The sequence below is a fragment of the Gavia stellata genome, chromosome 21 (assembly GCF_030936135.1).
Source record: "Gavia stellata isolate bGavSte3 chromosome 21, bGavSte3.hap2, whole genome shotgun sequence".
Classification (NCBI taxonomy): Eukaryota; Metazoa; Chordata; class Aves; order Gaviiformes; family Gaviidae; genus Gavia; species Gavia stellata.
In genome coordinates this window covers 14931440-14950543 of record NC_082614.1, presented here as the reverse complement: position 1 = coordinate 14950543, position 19104 = coordinate 14931440, and the positions used below count along the sequence as shown (strand labels likewise).

General features: G+C 42.5%; 1 protein-coding gene across 2 annotated transcripts; it reads left to right on the top strand.

Moving 5' to 3' along the window:
• The first annotated feature begins 218 nt into the window (after positions 1 to 218).
• Positions 219 to 18070, top strand: SART3 (spliceosome associated factor 3, U4/U6 recycling protein). 2 transcript variants are annotated; one of them, XM_059827559.1, is made up of 19 exons: positions 219 to 395; positions 1327 to 1453; positions 2557 to 2661; positions 4021 to 4205; positions 5271 to 5376; positions 6129 to 6253; positions 6729 to 6884; positions 8043 to 8181; positions 8607 to 8714; positions 9091 to 9168; positions 9377 to 9435; positions 10588 to 10697; positions 10986 to 11098; positions 11510 to 11586; positions 11985 to 12156; positions 12925 to 13373; positions 14084 to 14236; positions 15891 to 16078; positions 16696 to 18070. In XM_059827559.1, the coding sequence occupies exons 1-19, from the start codon at positions 219 to 221 to the stop codon at positions 16874 to 16876; spliced, it is 2808 nt and encodes a 935-aa protein (XP_059683542.1). In that variant the 3' UTR covers positions 16877 to 18070. The 2 variants fall into 2 exon arrangements, with proteins under 2 accessions (XP_059683542.1, XP_059683543.1); XM_059827560.1 differs by lacking the exon at positions 219 to 395 and having other exon boundaries at positions 1398 to 1453; positions 12922 to 13373.
• Positions 18071 to 19104: the final 1034 nt, after the last annotated feature.

Genomic DNA, 19104 nt, shown 5'->3' with positions numbered 1-19104 from the left:
TGCCGGCGTCTGAGCCGAGAAGACAAGGGGTCCGGCCCCGGCGGCACTCACCGCAGCGCGGCACCGGTGCGCGACCGACCGCGGAGTCCTGCGTGCGGCGGCTCGCCCCTCTCCTCGCAGCGCTCGCCCGGCGACAGTGCGCGGTGGCGGGACAGGCGCCGCCGGGACAGCCCTGGCAGGCGGCGGAGCGCGGCTGGCTGCGAAGGGAGCTGCATAAGATGGCGGCGGCGGGAGCCGAGGCGGCTGCGGTGGCGGCGGAGGAGGAGAAGCGGCTCCCGGAGGGCGACCCCGAGTCGGGGGGCGACTCGGAAGATGAGGGCGACTCGGACTCGTCTGGCGACGGTGAAGATGAGGAGAAAGAGAATGAGGCCGAGATCCAGCGGCTGGAGGAGCAGGTGGGGCCCGCCTGGGCCGGTGGCGGCGTGGGGAGGGGGCGGTGGGGCAGCACCGCGGCCTCCGCCTGGTCCCGGCTCCTGGCCCAGGGCAGGCCTGGCTGGAGGCTGGGCCCCGCGCTGGTGGCCTGCCTGCATTGCTACGAGAGACGTGCCGGCCCCGGGAGCCCCGCGGGAGCGGCCCCGGGGCTGTGGGGAGGGGTCGTCCCGGAGAACCGAGGCCTCTCCTGCGGCAAACCTCGGAGAGGGGCGAGACCCGGCCTTCGTGGGGTCTTCCTTTTGTGACTGCCTGTTGGAGTGGCTGCGGCGATAACGGGAAAACATCTATGGCTGTTCGTGTGGTTTGATGTTGAGAACTGTCAGGACGTGAATGTTTGGAGTCTGAAGTGGAAGCTAGGCGTTTGGGGGATTTTTGAGAGGGAAATCGGAGAGGTAAGCCTTAGCGGGCAGTTTGTACTCATCTTAAAAAAAAAAAAACCAAACCACAACTTTGCTAGTTGTTTGGGGTTTTTTTAATTGCCTTTGAATAAATTAAAACATATCTGGCTCTGTTGAAGAAGGCTTTCTTCATTTTCGACTCCTGGGTCTGTTTCTGCAGCTGGTAGCTGCTGTACTCCTGGTGCTGGCATTTGTACTGCTGAGCAGTAACCTTTAGAGCTTAGAGCAGTAGGCTAAGCTCTAAGCTTAACTTGAAAGCTCTGTTAAACTTGGAAGTGTTTTTTATAAATGTCTGCTTGTGACCTGAAAGCATCTTGCAAACAATAGTGAAGTTGGGTACAATTCTGTGCAGGAAGGTAGGTGTTGTCTTGGCTATGTGAACACATGATGAGATTTGTATGCCCTATAAGACAGTATTATGTTCTGCTAGATGTTTTCTGATTTCTTCATGACTGTCACGCAGCAGTGCTTTTAAAAAATAATTTTTTTTTTTAAGCTTTCCATCAATGCTTTTGACTATAACTGTCACTTGGATCTGATAAAGCTGCTGCGCCAGGAGGGAGAGTTGGTAAAGCTCAGAAGAGCTCGTCAGAAGATGAGTGAACTCTTTCCACTTACCGAAGGTACAGAGCATCTTCTGCTCATGTTGCAGCCAATACTGCTTAAGCATCATTCATGTAAAATACTGTTGTTTCAGTAGTGAAGTAATGTGTCTGCGCCAGGCTTCAACAACATTGTTCCAGTCCAGAGATACCTAAAAGAACGCATTTGGAACTTTTTAAACTCTGAATGCTGCTGATGTTAATGGCCAGCATTGACCTTAGCCTCTGCCAGACACAGGGTAGCAAGCCTGTTGCAGGAATTCGAGTTCTTGCCACTTGCAACTGCACTGTCCTGCCCTGTCCTCTGCCAGAGGCTGCTGTGGTAGAATGGAACTGCTGGGGGGATTGTTTGTGTGTGCCCAGCTACTCCAGTCTCTGGTCAATCCGTCTGTTAGCTGGGGGAGTTGCTGCCAGGATACGCCTGTCCCTGGGCTGCAGAAGGTCGCACGTTTGCTTGTGCTGCCTTTGCTGTAGGGTACGTTACTGTAGGTAACATACTGCTGTGGGAAGGCAGCAGTGAAACAGCTCCAGTCACTTAGTCAGTGAATGTGACTCAGAGCCCAGACAAATTCCTGCCAAATGTTAAATTTCGCAGGCAAGCAGCAAAAAATACGATGATGTTGGTGGAAGTTGCAGGTAGCCCTTGAAGTGGGTGTTTCTTTTTTATTTGTAACACAGAGGCAATGTAAATATTGCAGAGGCTGTTCTGCCAGTGTGCTTTTAGCCTTGGCGAGGGAAGGTTTCCTTCTATGCATGTGGAAGCTTGCAGCCTCTAAAGTCGTTTACTGTTTCTTGCAAAGTGTGAGGAAAGGTGTACCTCTGGATGCCTCTTTGGTTACTGGTGCATACTGATCCTCTGCCCACGGTACTGATAAATTGCTGCTTGCAACTTCTGCTCTCTTTAAATAGAATTGCGCTTGTTTAGTACTAATTTGAAAAGGTCTCTAGCAAACTTTTATTTTAAATTAATTGTGAGTAGTTGTGGAGGCTAAAATTGCTCTTTTCTCCCCCTTGGCCCTCTACCCTTTTTTTTGTTACTAAAAGCTGTCATAAAAAATTCAAAAAGTAGATTTAACTTATTCTTTCTGAACATCGGTAATGTATTCTAGTCTTCTTCCTTTCAGAAATTTGGCTGGACTGGTTGAAGGATGAGATAAAAATGGCTTCTGAAAGCTCTGAGCGAGAGAAGGTTTATGAGCTGTTTGAGAGAGCTGTGAAAGACTACATCTGTAAGTTGTTAATATATGCTATAGAATGTATTGTGTTGCATTCAGATTATGGCTTCCTTTTTCTAGGAAAGTTTCTTCCTTCTGTTACAATGCAGAAATTGGATCAAAAATATTACTGTGAAGTATCAGTTTTTCTGAAGCATCTGAGTTAAAGGCCATTCAAAGGCAAGGCTTTAAGTACTATTGCAGTCTTTAAGATCTTCTAAACGAATGTTGTAGAAAGTTTTAAATGTGTATTTCGCACTTCTCTAATCTCTAAAAGCAGCAGGTATTGCGCTCAGGTAGGGAATGCTTTCTCTGTAACCAATTACGGGTTCTTTAGCACTTTCTTTAATGAAAGTGAATGCTTCTAGAAGGCTCATTTCTACTCCTGTCTTCTGTGTTGGTTAGCACTGTCTTTACTGTCATTTCCGCTATGTGACAGCTCTTTCAGAACATAGTTACTGTCTGTGAGACAGCGTTCTTGAAAGCCTGTGAAGTAGGTAACCCTAGCCATGCTGCAGTACCAGGCTCTGGTTGTCCTCGTTAAAAGTGAGGGAAGTACGTGGTGTCTTGTCTTTCCATTTCCCAGGAGCTGCCTGCAACTTTTAGCCTAAAGCACTGAATAACTGCATGCTCTTTGGGTATTGTGGTGAGGTGCTGAAAACATGAAGCCTGAAGAAGCAGAGAGGGCTTGGTAGCATTGAGGCGAATCCCTTGCAGAAGCTATATGCAAAATGTAACGTTACAGCACCGGCATAGCTAGCCTCACAGAGTGTCGGTGATTGTTTAGGAAGAAGGAATGGAGAGATGGAGAACTGAGAGGGAGTATCCTCTAGATCTGCTGGGTGGATTGCACTCGGGGTTTGGAAAGACTTCTTCTGGAGCCTGAGATGTGCAATCTAACATCCATTGGTTGGATAGTCTCTGCTGGGGGTCCCTGAACCTAATTTGCTCAGATACTGCTATTGGTGGGAGAGGTGCCAGGCAGCTAACACTGTTATAGCAAATCCTTCTTCTTCATAGTTACGCTGCTTCAGCAGCTGCTGAACAGGCAAATGTAGGAGTTTGGAAAGAGAAGAAGGACCTGCTGTTGGGGGTGGGTCTTGATGCATTTCTGATGGAGCTTGTGTACCAGAGGTAGCATACAGGAGTCTGTGTCAGTAACGACCACAAGAGTGACGTCTTTCAGAAGGCAGAATTGTAGCAGCTGGTACTGAACCAAGAGCATAGAATAAAATATTTTAATTTTTGTTTACTACACTGGATGGTAAAGAAAACTGTCATGTGCTTGTCTCTTTGTGGGTATTTGGGAAGCAGGGAGATGCTTTATTTATTTTTGAGGGGATTAGGCCATCTGTTTCTCATAACTTTGTTTAGGTCCTGAAATTTGGTTGGAGTATGCCCAGTATTCAATTGGTGGCATTGGTCAGGAAGGAGGAATTGAGAAAGTTCGCTCAATATTTGAGAGAGCGTTAACTGCGGTTGGACTGCATGTGACAAAAGGAACAGCTTTATGGGAAGCATACCGCGAGTTTGAGAATGCCATACTGGAAACGGCACAGGTAAGGCCAGTCTCCTGGGCTCTTGCAAGAATCAAGTTGTGATGTGGTTTCTGAGGTCATCTTGTGCTGACCCCTCATCAGTCTCCTCTGAGAAAAGAGGCTGTAATGTCACACAGTTGTTTCTTTTCAGCTGTAGAAATTGACCATTTGGTCTGGGAAAAACATTCTGTGTATTTAGTTGATATAGTAATGGATTTGTGTTTAAATAAGATCACAAAATCTCATATCCAGCAGCAAAGTTTCGTTCTACTTCTTTAGCTTGAACTGATCAAGAATAGCTTTAAATTGAGTAGCTTCATTATGAAACGCTGTTCTTGCCAGTGAATATTTTTGCGTATAGTCGGGGATGTTTGTATTTCAGCTTTTAACTCACTTGTTATTTCACCCTTTTTGTGACTTTTGGATGATAGTATATCATCCCTGGAATATACTGTTTGACATCTGCAAAAGATACCTTTACAAGATGGCCAGAACGTGAATATTTCTTTTCTTTTCTTTTTTTTTTTTTTTTTTTTTTTTTTTTTTTTTTTTTTGTCATTTACTACATAAGATACGGAAGTTAAAAGATGTCCCTGCCCATGGCGGGGTGGGTGGCGTTGGAACTAGATGATCTTTAAATGTCCCTTCCAAACCCAAACTGTTCAATGAAATGCTCTAACCAAGGACTAATGGGAGAACACCCTTTCATTCACAAACAAAGAAAGCTGGAAGTTTTGAATCATCTGTGCACACACCAGGGATTTATTAAAAAAGTATTTGGCAGCCCAGTGGGTCTTTGAAATGGCACGATCACACGCGGCTTACTTCTTTGCAGGTTATTATGTCCCTATGCATGTGTCAGCTTTCAGTGAGGAATGCTTTTCACATTCATCCAGCTTCTGAGTCTAGCAATTTCCAAGTTTTTGCTTTCACAGCAGTGACCTGAAATTCAAGTGGGCTGTCTCTGTTCTTCGAGGATCATGTAGTCATTTGGAGCCCAGACCCCCAACCCGTAAACAATACCCCATCATGTTCATCAGCTCAGGCTTGAGGGAACTGATTAAATTTCAATCCTTTTGTTTGTAGCCAGCTCCTGGCAGCGTTCCATCGCCTGAGCAGCAGCAGATGCTCTGTAGCCAGCTTGAGAAGATCCACATGCTGTTCAGGCGCCAGCTGGGGATCCCGCTGTTAGGTAAGAGCCAGTGCACTTGGAGAGATGGCATGGATAAGCTGTGTTACGGCAATCCAGGCGTTAGTCATGATTATTTTTTTGGTAGAGCCACACAAATTGCAGCTGTAGTATTTGTGCATTCTTTAATCAATGACATTTACCTGTCTTTAGGGCCTCTTGAATGATGCACAGATCTCTTTTGTTCAGAAATATTCTTACTCATTGAAACGTGGTTTATCTGTTTCCTCAGTACATAATTTGAGGGTATTTAAAGTACAAGTGACGAGCACAAAACATGACCATTAGGAACTAGGAATTCAGCTGTGATGATCACTACATAAGAACTTTGGTTGGTAGGGAACAGTACACGCTGATAGCTGGATTGTTAGAATTCTGCCATATCTGTTTCATTCTTTAAACTCCTTGAGTCCCTTTGCTTGTGGCTTTACTTATAGGAGAAAGTTAAGCACAGTTCTTTGACTTTTTCATTTGCATATTGAAAGAATTTGGGTTGGTCTCTTTAAAGAAAAGCCTTGGGAAAATCTTGTCACTTTGGTTTTCTAAATCAAAATCAGTAGCTTTAATATAACTTGTCCTGAGTTTGTGTTGTAGTGCACTGGACAAGATGAAGTGTCTGAATCCTGTACACATGCAGTAGTGTGACAGTTAAGACACAGAAGTGTAAACAGAAATGTGTTAGAATCAAATACAGGTTGAATGTTGATTATTTATTGCTGTAAGTTATTGATGGGGTTTCATGTCTGTTTTAATAGATATGGAGGCTTCATATGCTGAATATGAGGAATGGTCAGAAGATCCGATACCAGAAACAATAATAAAGAATTACAAAAAAGCTCTACAGCAATTGGAGAAGTGTAAACCATATGAAGAGGCACTGGTAATGCTGTTACTTATACCTTGCTTTAAAACTAACAGTTAATTGCTTTGGGGTGATTTTTTTTTCCCCCCCCAAACTTATTTTTCTAGTCACAGAGATAAAGCAGCTGTGTATTGGTAGGTGGCTCTTTCAGCTGTGAGCAATGTGAGACAAGAAGCCTCACAACTGGGTATACTGGAAACCATTGAATCTATTGACCGTGTCAGGCCACCCTAAGGGGCATCTGAGTATTCTGGCTGTTTCTTCCAGCATTGACGAGTGTGCTGGGCTAAGAGGAATAAAAAGTAGGGATCTGAATGGCTTCAGAACCAGGGGAGTATTTGGAGATATGTGAAAATCAAAAGCTGTTGATACTTAGTGGCCAAGCTCTTGTGTGAAATTTTGTGTGAGACCTACTCTGAGTAACAATCGGAACGGTTTAAATCTTCTGAAGAAAGCATGGTTCAAATGTTTTGTATCTCTGTTTGTTTTATAGCTGGGTGCTGAAACACCAAAGCTAGCAGAATATCAAGCTTACATTGATTTTGAAATGAAAGCAGGTGATCCAGCTCGCATTCAGTTGATCTACGAGAGGGCTTTGGCTGAGAACTGCCTTGTGCCAGATCTTTGGGCACGCTACAATCAGTATTTGGTAAGGAAAAAAACTTGGATGTCTGTGATTTTACTTTCCTCGTTTTTTTAACCTTAGTGGCTGATAAACAAATGACCAGTAAGTTCTACCTGAATACTGTCCCTTAGTCTTTAAATTCTTCAGAAACTGATTTTCACCTCACCTTTTGGTTTCTTTCTGTTTTCAGTGGCGTGTTTATTGATCAAGTGAGCATTTGCCACTTTTTCCTCTAGTCATGTGTTTTCTCTGCAGAATTAAACTGGGTGTGGGCATTGAGGCTTGCGCTATCTGGCAAAGAGTTGACTAGGTGTAACCAGCTGTACTGTGAGCCCTGGTGTTGTCTCTGGTAGCAAGTCATCCAGAAGCATTGCTTCTGAGGATGTCCCTCCTTTCCTTCTAGCTTTTGTAGGCAAAGCAGTTCAGTGGTGTCTGAATCACTGGGGAGCCTGCCTGTCCTTCCGGAGACACAGATAAATTAATGACAGTGCTTGTCTGAGGGTTGCCAGTGCTCTCCTGAATATTTTACAGTGGAGAACAAAGAACTGATTTACCAACAAGCCAAAGCAAACCCAGATGTTTAGTCTGTATTTACATGTGGGCTAGTTAATGCTCTTTGCCTTTTAAGTTCAATACGATTTTTAGGGTTTTCTTGTGGACAGAAGGTTGGTCTATTAAGAGATCAGTGTAACTCGCTACAGGAGGCTTACCTAGGCTGAGTTGCTCCGTCATGTCTTTATCTTACCAGCTTGAGACAGCAGGTTGCGGGTGGAACAGTGCCTGCCTCCCTTGAGTAGGCTGTGTGTGCACCCTCTTTCTTGGATCCTTTCTTCCCCTTTTCTAAACATACTAAGAACAGTTGGGAATTCACTTGGTGCCTTTATTATATTTATCTCATTGGCAGAAAATACCTAACTGGCTTGGTTAGAAGCACAGTTAGGTATTGCAGACTGAATATGGCATGGAGTTCTTGTTTGTGTTGCTCGTGAGCATATCCTTTCTGTTTTGAAGATGTTCACTGGGTTTTTAGGACTACAGAATTTAAAATACCCATCTTTTCTTAGCTTTTCAAATATAAAATGGAGGTAGTGTTTTAAGGTCTTGGCTCTTTATAAGCTGGTATGTCTTAGATGGGCTTGCTGGCTAACAGGAACCGAAAACTTTGTTGTATGATTATTTCAGGACCGGCAGCTGAAAGTGAAAGAGTTGGTCTTGTCTGCTCATGACCGCGCTGTTAGGAACTGTCCCTGGACGGTTGGGCTGTGGATTCGATACCTTTTGGCAATGGAGAGGCATAGAGTTGATCACGGCATTATTTCCGGTAAAGAAAGACCATCTCAGCAAGACTTCTTTACACTGCAGAACTGCTCTCTGCACTCTGAATAACGCGTGATGAACGGTGACCTGTAGGAGGCTGTAGGATTTGTTTTCATCCTGCTGCAACAGTCTTAAAGCTGAGGAAATGCACGGTAGCGTGCTTCTAGGGCAAAGCTGCTTTTGTTGAGCAGCTTCAATTCTGAGCAAGCAATTTACTTCAGCTTTGCATGAATATTACTGAGTTAAGCTGGCTTTTACATTTGCTTCCTAAACCAATTTAGCATGTGTAGGATTTCTTGTATTTTCCTATCTTCCTAGAAATGTAAGGTGTACATACTTCTTTGTGCTATACACTGTAGCTTGCTAATCGTGTCAATATTTGAAAAGTAAATATGTTTCTGTGGGTGTTTTTTTCCCCATTTCTTTCAGAAATGTTTGAAAAAGCTCTGAATGCAGGTTTTATTCAGGCAACGGACTACGTAGAAATCTGGCAGGCATATCTTGATTACCTGAGAAGAAGGGTGGATTTTACACAAGGTATATATGATAGATGTATGAATAAATATTTAAACTGTTTTCTGTGTACCTCTCTGAAACAGTGGTATTACTTTTTAAAAAATTTAACAGTAATTTCATATCTTTCACAAAAATTACTATCTGGCCAGTTAGTGACTATGAAATATATGAACTCAGTTGGTTTAAGGCAGCTCCTTGCTGACAGAATACGTTGTGCTGATGCAAAAAATGCCTGCCTTATATTTTTAGGTACTTGGTGTTTTTTACTGAAGTAATAAGCTTAGGTTTCCCTCCCTCCCCCAGTAAAATCATTGCAAGTGTTAGGGAAGAGGTTTTAGCGGATGGGAGGTGAAAATTAAATTATTATTTTAAGGGAATTCTTTCTTTTTTTCTAAAGACTCGAGTAAAGAACTGGAAGAGCTGCGGTCTGCATTTGCACGTGCTGTGGAGTATTTGAAACAAGAAGTAGAAGAGCGTAAGTTAAATCATCCTATACATTATTTTCTCTTGTTCAAAATAATTTTTATAAGACTAGTTCTCCACACGGTATTTAACTTGTCTTCAGGTGTCTCGAACATTTTAAGAAAGCTACAGATAAACATTCCATGTACAATGTAGAACTCGTTTAATAAACACTTTGTTTCCAAGAGCCATTCACAAACCGTACTTATTTTTATTCCCAGGATTCAGTGAAAGTGGAGATCCATCCTGCACCATCATGCAGAACTGGGCAAGAGTTGAGGTGATGTTTCTATCTGCTGTGTTTAAAATTGCTAGACTAGAGGAAATCGATTGTTTTAATCTTCCAACCACAGAATGCAATCCTTTTGTACTTTGGCATTTTGTCTGGGTAACTTCAGTGAGTAAATCTTTCCTTGTCCACTCCTGTGTCTGTACTGGTCAAGCACATAGTGTGGCTTCAGGCTTGAAGCGCAACATCCCAGGAAAGAAACAGCATTCCCTTTGAGAAAGTTGTCAGGACTGTTAGCGTGTTTATACTGCTGTGGCTGCAGTATGGTACAGAGATCTGCAAGTAACTTGGTTAGCGGGCTAGGCACAGTGGCTTGGAACTGAACACTAAATCTGTAAACTACCTTGAATCCTGCCTGATCTAGTGCTGCCTACACTAACTAGTTTCAAACTAGTACAGGTATCAATGTGCTGGTGCAGTCACGGCCTGTGGGTAGATGTTTTCCTTTCCTTCATTTGCCACAGGCTCATACGCATCAGAATAAATTACGTTACTTTTGTGTTATAATTTCTCTGGCCAGAATGCATGGGATGGCTTGCCAAAGTCTCAGGCGTTGTAATCCTCCTGAACAATATGGGCCTGAATCTGAACGAATTACTTCCACTTTCTGTCCACTCAGTAGAGGGAGGAAGCAGGTACATCCAGGTGTGATTCAGCTTATGCTAAAGGAGTTCTAATAAGTCAGCTGTCTAGCGTACTCATGTACCTCTACAGTTAGATCAGGTGAATCCCACTCGGGTGTCTTAATCCATTTCCCCTCTTCCCCTGCTCCCTTTCCTAAGCGCTTCTCTTAGACTGAGAACTGGTTTTGTGTTTAAGTGCTCTATTAGGTACATTCATGAATAATGACAAAAGGAAAAATTCAGAAGCAAGTATCTAATTTTTTTATAATGACCAAAATTAAATGTATGTGGAGCCAGAAACCGAGATTGCTGTAACAGGTGGGCAGGGAAGTATTATTCAGTAGCGGGATTGCATTAGGTGTTCATTTTGATCGCTCTAAGGAGCAGATGTATCTCCCTGGGTCTCTGTGCATCATCTGTGGCGGTTTCTTGTTTCGGGGGGTGGGGTGGAAGCAGGGGAGTAATGGTGTTGAACAAATAATCCTAAGTTATATCGAGCACTTTGGATGCTCTGTTTCAGGCCCGCTTATGTAACAACATGCAGAAAGCCAGAGAACTCTGGGACAACATTATGACTAAAGGAAATGCCAAATACGCTAACATGTGGCTGGAGTATTATAACCTAGAAAGGTAAGAGCTTGGCTGGTTGGAAGAGTTAATTAACTTTCTAGTTTCCTCATCTGTGCGAGACAAGACTTAGATGCTTAGCATGGGTATACCTCATACAGGTTTATAATATGCTTTTGAGGTTCTTACAGCAGCTCTACAGTATATTTCAGAAGTATTACAGCAACAATGTGTAGTGCGAGTTTGCTGGGGGAGGAGGGAAAACGTTTGCATAGAATATAGTTAACTGTCCTGTCTTGTAATCTTGATGTGGAGGATTGGCTCCTTACTGCCGCGGTTTCCCTACCGCAGAGCTCACGGTGATACCCAGCACTGCAGGAAGGCCTTGCATCGAGCTGTGCAGTGCACAAGTGACTATCCGGAGCACGTCTGTGAGGTGCTGCTCACGCTGGAGAGAATAGAAGGTAACTAACTGCACGTCGTCTCCTTTTACCCCATCTAGTTAGTGTACAATGATACAGAGTGAATTTTGATCTAGTGTTTTGTGTTCTGGTGAAGGCTTATTTTCTTTTCACTACTGTAGCATACACAAGCAGCTCTCTTTTCTTCTTTTCTGGTCTGACTTGGAGCCTGCTGAAATGACTGGGTTTTTCCATGCCTTTTTGGAGCGTTGTACTATAAATGAGGGGTTTCTGCTTTGCTTGGTTTTTGTTTTCTTTTTCTTTGAAGGCTACTCGTTATATTTAGAATTTTCATGTGTGATGGCTAATATTAAGAGCAAGTTCCATGAACTTATTGACTCTTTAGCTTTCCTGTAATTGGAAAATACAATTCTGGGAAAATAATACAAGGCTTTTTTTTTTTTTATCCTTTAGGAACACTGGAAGACTGGGATGCAGCTGTTCAAAAAACAGAAAACAGATTAGCTCGCGTTAATGAACAAAGAGCAAAGGTCAGAATTTTCAGTGAACCACCTGCACAGTGTATAGAAAATACCTCTTTTAAGGTCATGCTTGTCTGAGTGTCAGAGTTCTAATGTTGGTTCCCATAGATAAGGCTGAGTTGTCTTAAAGCCTCAGAACTGTTGATTTTAGTTTAAAACTATGGTTAGTGTCTCTTGATGCTTTTTATCTTTCACCTTTTGACCCTTGGATGGATACAAGAGTAACATGCACTCCAAGAAAGCTGTAAGAGCGAACAATTGAGATGTGCTTTAAATGAAGATCCCATTAGTGCTGTGTTTCATGGAGCTTAGGAGAAAACCCTCCAGGTTCAGCACTCTAGAAAACAGCATGTAAGAATGCTCTGCAATCTGCAGTCATGAGAATAAAATACCTTCCGTATTTGTAGGCTGCTGAGAAAGAAGCTGCTCTGGCAAAGCAAGAGGAGGAGAAGGCTGAACAACGAAAGCAGGCTCGGGCAGAAAAGAAAGCTTCCAAAAAGGCTAAAAAAACCAGGATTGGAGACAAGCGCAAAGCAGATGATGATGATGAGGGTGAATGGGGACAAGAAGAAGAAGAAGGTAAAAAAAAAAACAAAAACCAAAACCCTAAAACTTCAGACCTCTGGCAACAGGGTTATCAGTTGCCTCCCTTCAGTTAGAGGCAGGTGAGGAAGTGCCATCACTGGCATCTTCAGAGCTGTTGTCTGTTCAGGGGCTCTTTCTCCTAGGAGATCTTTGTGGTAGTGAAATGAAAGCAGGACTAAATGGTTTTTGATTAACAGAAGTATATGTTTATAAGAACTTCTATAGGGTTTTTTTAGGTTTTCCTTATTTCAGAGAAATAGTGATTTTATTTTTCTTTGTTTTAAAAAAAAAAAAGTAATTTTCCTGACTCATCAAATGACATGGAGACATGTGTCTAAATTGGGTGTATTCAGTATTGTAGCAGTCTCTTGGAAGGTGGTAACAGAAGACTTTAATTGATTGCTGCCCTTGGGAGTTTTGGGATCTCTTACATTTTTGTGTTTCTTACTTTAAAAAAAAAAAAAAAATCCCATTAGGCAAAGAGAAAGAACATGAATCAGTAGTTGTAACTGACAGAAAAAGGGAAAAAATATCCCTGTTGCTTTCATCTAAATACTTGCTTATCTTGGTCAAATAATCTGTTGTTACTCATTCTTAAAAACCTCAGGGAGATCTGTATTTTCTGTCTTTTAAGACCTGTCCTTGTATTTGGTTTCACATGCCATTTCCAAACTCCAATGTAATGGAGGACAGCTTCATTTCAGTGGTGAATGAAATGGTGTAATTTTTTTAGTAAGGCTTTTCAATTTCATTAATCAGCAGAGCAGCCCAGCAAGAGACACAAGGGAGATGGTGATGGTGTACTTCTTGAAGAAGACATGGAGGTAGAAACTGGGCTATTTGGAAGAAGTGGACCTGAAAAGCCGGATCGCCCAGCAAACCAAAAGGAAAAGGCATCTACCAGTCGAAAAGACATCCCCAAAGTTTTACATGACAGCAGTAAAGATAAGGTCACTGTCTTTGTCAGCAACCTTTCCTACAACATGGCAGATCCTGAAGTGAAACTGAAAGAGCTCTTTGAGAGCTGTGGGGAGGTAGCAGAAATCCGTCCAGTATTCAGCAACAAGGGGACTTTCCGGGGCTACTGCTACGTAGAATTCAAGGAAGAAAAATCCGCTCTCCAAGCTCTTGGCTTGGATCGTAAAGTTGTGGAGGGAAGACCAATGTTTGTTTCTCCGTGTGTTGACAAGAACAAGAATCCAGACTTTAAGGTAAACTTCTATTCTTTCAAGTAATAGGTTGAACAGTGGGACTGCATAGGAAAGCTAGCAGAATATGTTGCTTCCAGAGGGCTTGCATCTATTGAATTCATGTTGTGCTAGTTTGGAATGGTAATGTTAACTCTTAGCAGTAAAACTGTTTTCTGGGAGCTCTTGCATCTTATGTTAATTTGCTATAAACCAGGACTGACACTAGTTTACTCAAGATTTGCAGAAATCTGCTAATCTGAGCAGCTTGTTAATGGTGTGAGGTACCCAGATTCCTACTTGAGCACCTCAATCTGTAAAGTACTTTTTTGGTTGAGTCATACAGTTGTGGGTATTTGTTACACAACCCGCTGGTTCTTGTTAACAGTCTGCACTAGATAGCAGTTGTATAATCAGTAGTTTTTTGCATTACAGAGTTATTGTACAGAAAAACTTAATGGTTCAGATAGTGACGACTGAGCAAGAAGACTTTATCGATGGCCCTTCTCATTGTGAAGGAGACATAGGTGTTTAGAAGCGTCTCAGTTCTTAGAATTACTTGCAAGTCCTTCGTGTATGCCTGTATGTTTATATGCAAATATCTTTCAAGGTACTACTCATGACTTGAAGGTATCACACAAATAGGAAGTACTCTAGCTCTTGGAGGTGTAATAGATTGAAATCCTTGGAGTCTCTGACTGGTTTGGTATCTAACAGCCTCTTCATTTCTTCAGGTGTTCAGGTATAGCACTACACTGGAGAAACATAAATTGTTTATATCTGGTTTGCCATTTTCCTGCACTAAGGAAGAGCTGGAAGATGTGTGTAAAGCACATGGGAATGTGAAAGACATTCGGCTGGTCACCAACCGAGCTGGAAAACCCAAGGTAGGCATCCTTAAAGCACTCTTAATTTTAAGAAATCCTTCAAAAAGAAGCTCTTCGTGAGGTTTGGATACAAAAAGTAAGCTTTCTATTTTAAAAGTTGCCAACCTGGCTTTGCATTAAAACTTGTATAAATCCAAGCATTTCTACAGCCCAGCGTGCTTTTGTGCCAACAAATAAGAAGTAGAAGGGGAAGAGGAATTTTTCCAAAATACTTCTTAAATTGCACAAGAAGAATGCGTGGTATAAATGGGATGGAGGGGAAGATGTTTACAGCACTTCCCGTATAGTAAAAATAGGCATTAGTAAGTCTTCAAAGAATATTTGTTTTTAAAGTAACTGACTAGTGTAGGGTTCCCCTGATACAACTGATTCCCCCCTCTCCCTTTCTTCAGTTTCTTGAGGGTATTTTTGATACCAGCTGCTGCAATAATAGATTTGCCAGTGAGAAATGAGCCACCTCTCTGATGGGGCTTGTTATTTCCATCCTGGAAGAAACGACTCCTTATTAAATAAGAGACTCTAAACTAGCTACTGCTCTGTCAAAATTCTACCTGACACCTTGGCCATGTCTGCATGTTGGGCACTTCTAACAGGTGCCATCCTGGTGATGATGTGCATGTATTTTTTTAAAAAGTATTTTCTAGCTCTTGGCAGTATCTCAAGTACAGTTCCTGTTGCATGCATACCTTGTAAGGAGCACTCTCCATGTGTACCCCCAGTCTTGCAAGCCATGTTCTCAGCTTAGTTTGAGCTGGGATTCTGTCTAAACCTCAAATAAATGTACTTTGAATATTATATAAAATCTGATGTGTTTCCTGTGAAACTGGATAATCCAAAAATACATCTTAAGGGTTTGAATGTCGTTTAGAAGAATAACAACAATAGAACTGGGAGCCTGCAAACTGGTGTGCTCGCTGTAGCAGATGCTGGGGCGTGCCCTTTTGTCCATTTGCTGGAAATAAGACCCCGTTACAGAAGGTGCTCTGGCAGCAGTTAGCAGCTGGTACTTCATGAAATGAGGCGGATTCATTTCCTGCAAAGAATGCTTTTGTCGTCAGTCCCCGTTCTCAGGGCAGCGACGCCAGTCTCTTTAGAGACAGTGCCTGTCAGTTCTGTTAGAGCAGCTCAAGATGGGTTTTACTGCTCTTGAAACCAAGGTGGCCACACTGGCCCTATGTTAGCAGACTTGACTCTGTGAGTGCGAGTTGTAGCTTAGTGAAGAATCACAAGAGAGTTTGCGTGGATCTTTCTGTTCTAGCTCCATAGATTGATTTATCGTTTCTTCCACTATGAATCCAAATCTGTCCAGTACCAGATTCAGCCTGGATATGTGTATAATACACATTTAGAAGTGAAGATTTGCCACTGATGCAGTACTTAACCAAGATCCCAGTAAAGTAAATATAATTTTCTTCTTTTCTTTTTTTAATACCTCTTCCACAAATTAGGGCATCATGAATGAGAGTCAAGAAATGCAAGTTGTAGATTTGTGTAGATAAGAATTTTTTTAGTTAAAGAATACTGTGACTCTTAGCCATGTTCAGGTCCACTTTCTGCATGGTTTTCTTACCAGCTGGCCAGATTTTTACCAAAAGCTGTCATGCAGAGAAAGAAGCACTAAAACTAATGTAGGTTACCCCTTTTTCTTATTTAGGGCCTGGCCTATGTGGAATATGAAAATGAAGCTCAGGCCTCGCAGGCTGTGCTGAAAATGGATGGCCTGACAGTTAAGGAACATGTCATCAAGGTGGCGATCAGTAACCCACCTATCCGAAAGCTGCCAGACAAGCCAGAGGCAGGCAGAGCCTCGCAATTTGCAGTACCACGACAGGTTTATGGAGCGTAAGTATTAGTGAGGGAGACTGTTTGGCAATGCGTAAAAAGAAAACATGGGGTTTCTTTCTATGCTACAATGTAGGAATCTTCTCTAGAATATGAGAGAATGTTTAAAAGGTAATGAACTGTAAAAAATTGGGTTGCTGGATTGATGCGGAAAAGCAGACTTTTCTTCTTTACCAATAGAAACGGGTCTGTAGGGACTATCAGGTGTTAGACATCCTGTTGGATCTGATGTTAGCACCTGAGCGCTAATAACTTCCACGTCCTCTCATTCTGGAGAACAAGCCATTGTTCACAGTGAGCATTAAGGTTGCTCATCTTTTCGAGTGCTCCTGCTGCTTAGCATTGCATTGGCGTTGTATTGTACGTGCCCTGTAGATTAACACGGAGCTTCAGTTTCTGGGGACTGTCGGGCAGCTGTTTTCTGCCAGGACTTGGGTATACTGTTTCAAAGGGCACCCGCTGAAAGCTTTGCACTACTTACTGCTGAAGCAGATGACAGGAATAGTATTTAAATGAGCGTTCCTCGTAGTGAACAAAGTCCTTTTTGTTTCCACAAGCTAAAACAGTATGTTCAAAGAGCACCGGGGTATTTTTAAATGTCATTTCTTGTTCTCCAGGCGAGGGAAGGGAAGGACACAGCTTTCAATGATGCCTCGTGCGTTACAGCGCCAGAGTAATCCTGTGGCTAAGGCTGAGAATGGGATGGTCCAGAACTCACCAGCAACTTCATCCGAACCCCCTGAGGAGCCTAAAAAGATGTCCAATGCTGATTTTGCCAAGATGCTTCTGAAAAAGTGAGCAAAAAGTCTGCAATCAGCGGGTCTGGTAAAATGTGAAATGCCTTTATGGAAGCCATGTTGTGTCCTTATGCTAGCAAGGAGAGAACGCCAGTCACAATCACGTGTAAATACTGTTCTGGACTACTGCATTCATCGAGATCAGTATAGGTTGGTACAAATCCAGTTTTTTCCTCTAAGAGCAAAGAGTTATACTCTGTTCTGGTAAAATGGCGTTATATGATTCCTCATATTGAGGGTAACGAGGGGGGAAATATTTCCTGTACAGGTTGGGTGCCACATCAAGTTTTACGAATACTTTACAAATATTTCTCTTTCATTAACGAATGAGATGCAATGTGAAAGCCTGGCGCTAAACTTGTCAGGTTCCACTGGCCAGTTCAGATTGTGATTGCAGTCATTCTCTCTGACAACGAACCCATTTTACACCCAAACACACACACACACACACAGGGACAGTCATCTCCTTCCATTAAGAGTTAAACGGCAGATGCTAGTAACTTCACCACAATGGCCTATTTTAGTATTGGGAGAGTTTCTATACGTATGTGTGTATATGTATATACACAAATACACATATATATGTATTCAGTTAATGTTCTGTTCAAGCTGACCTGTTTTTTATATTGTGTATTTGTAAAAGGCATTCGAATTATTATTTTTAAGTGTCATGAGATAATACTTAGATCTGGTAATTTTTGTTTCCCATAAGCTGTACATGCTGTTGCTGAGGACCATTTTTTTTGGTTGTTTTTGCTAGCTAGCTCATGCGTCTTTTGCAGGTGGTTTCTGTATGGTTTTGTACAAATGTGAAGTGCAAGCTGACGTTTCTTAGTTTATTAAACTCAAGTTCTCAAAGGTTTTCTATAAATACTGTTGCTTTTGTTTAAATGTGGGTGTTGGAATTGCACTTATCCTATGGCAGCTGGGTAATACTGATGCACCTCGCCTCTCCTGTGCACTGAGATACAGTGTCACTTACGTACCTTTTAAGTAGCTCATTCCATCTGGTATTAATATCCTGAAACCACTTCAGTAATCACCTCGGACTTTAAAATAATCTTGTACATGATCTTGGACAGGAATATTAACTGCTTCTAACTTTGGAAGTCAACAGCCACAGGGGTTGAATGTGAGGGGGGACCCTGGTACCAAGTTCACTTGTACAACACAAGCACTGCTGCAAATAAACACTATTTTCAGTGCTGATTTGACTTGGCTTTACTTTGAGATGGGAGTCTGCTCCATAGCTTTGAAGCACGTTGACATCGGCAGTTGTGGTGATACAGCAAGGGACCAAGTTGTGTCGGTGCTTGTTTGCAGTTGGGTGTGCAGCCCCTTCTGTGCCAGACGCTTGGGCTAGCCACCCAGTATTGGGATTGTATCTCAAAATCAGCTTAGAAACGTTCTAACGATGCTTTAATATGAACCTTTGATTTGTGGGGTGGGAATGCTACCGCTGGCCTCGTTCTGATGGCAGCTAGGCCTGTGTGCAACACTAGCGATGAATTAAGTTTCTCTTGGTTGATGGGCTTGGACTTGCCGCTTCAGAGCCCCCTGTAACGCCCCACGCTGCACTACGGTTGTACGCAGTTGAGGGAGCCAGGATGTGTGCCGTGTAATGTGCTACTCCACGAACTGAGCTGCGACGACTTCTCAGTTCACGGCAGCAGAAGAGAGTTTTGAGAACAGCCTATTTCAAACAAAGACTTTTAATATTAAAATAGTTTATTAATCTGTTACTAAAATAACATCTTTTTCCCCCCAGAGCTCTAAAGTGCAGATTTTATTTATACTCACCTTGCACTAGAAAAATAAGTGTGTTTTGTAAGGGCAGAACAACCTTTCTCGTTTATTGTTTGCTTTCCCTTTCAACAGTAATGGGGACGTAAGCACGGAGTGGTGCTGTAGTATATAGGTAGCTCCTGGTCTCGTCCTATTGTCTGCTTATATAAAATGTGTCCTAACTCCCTTGCAGGTAGGAGAGAGTTAGAAGGGAAGAAACTTAACACTGGCTTGGGACAGTCTGACAGCTTATGCTGTTTTGCAAAGGGTTTAAGCTTAACAGCACTCTAAATGGGACTGAATCGAAGTTTTCTGAACTTAGAGGTGTTGGGATCCATTACACTGTTATACAACTGGCAGGCAGGGTGTAGGGAGCTATGTTAGGCTGCAGGTGCTTTTACCTTAAAAGCAAAAATAAGGTATGCTGCTTTGAATTGCGCAGCA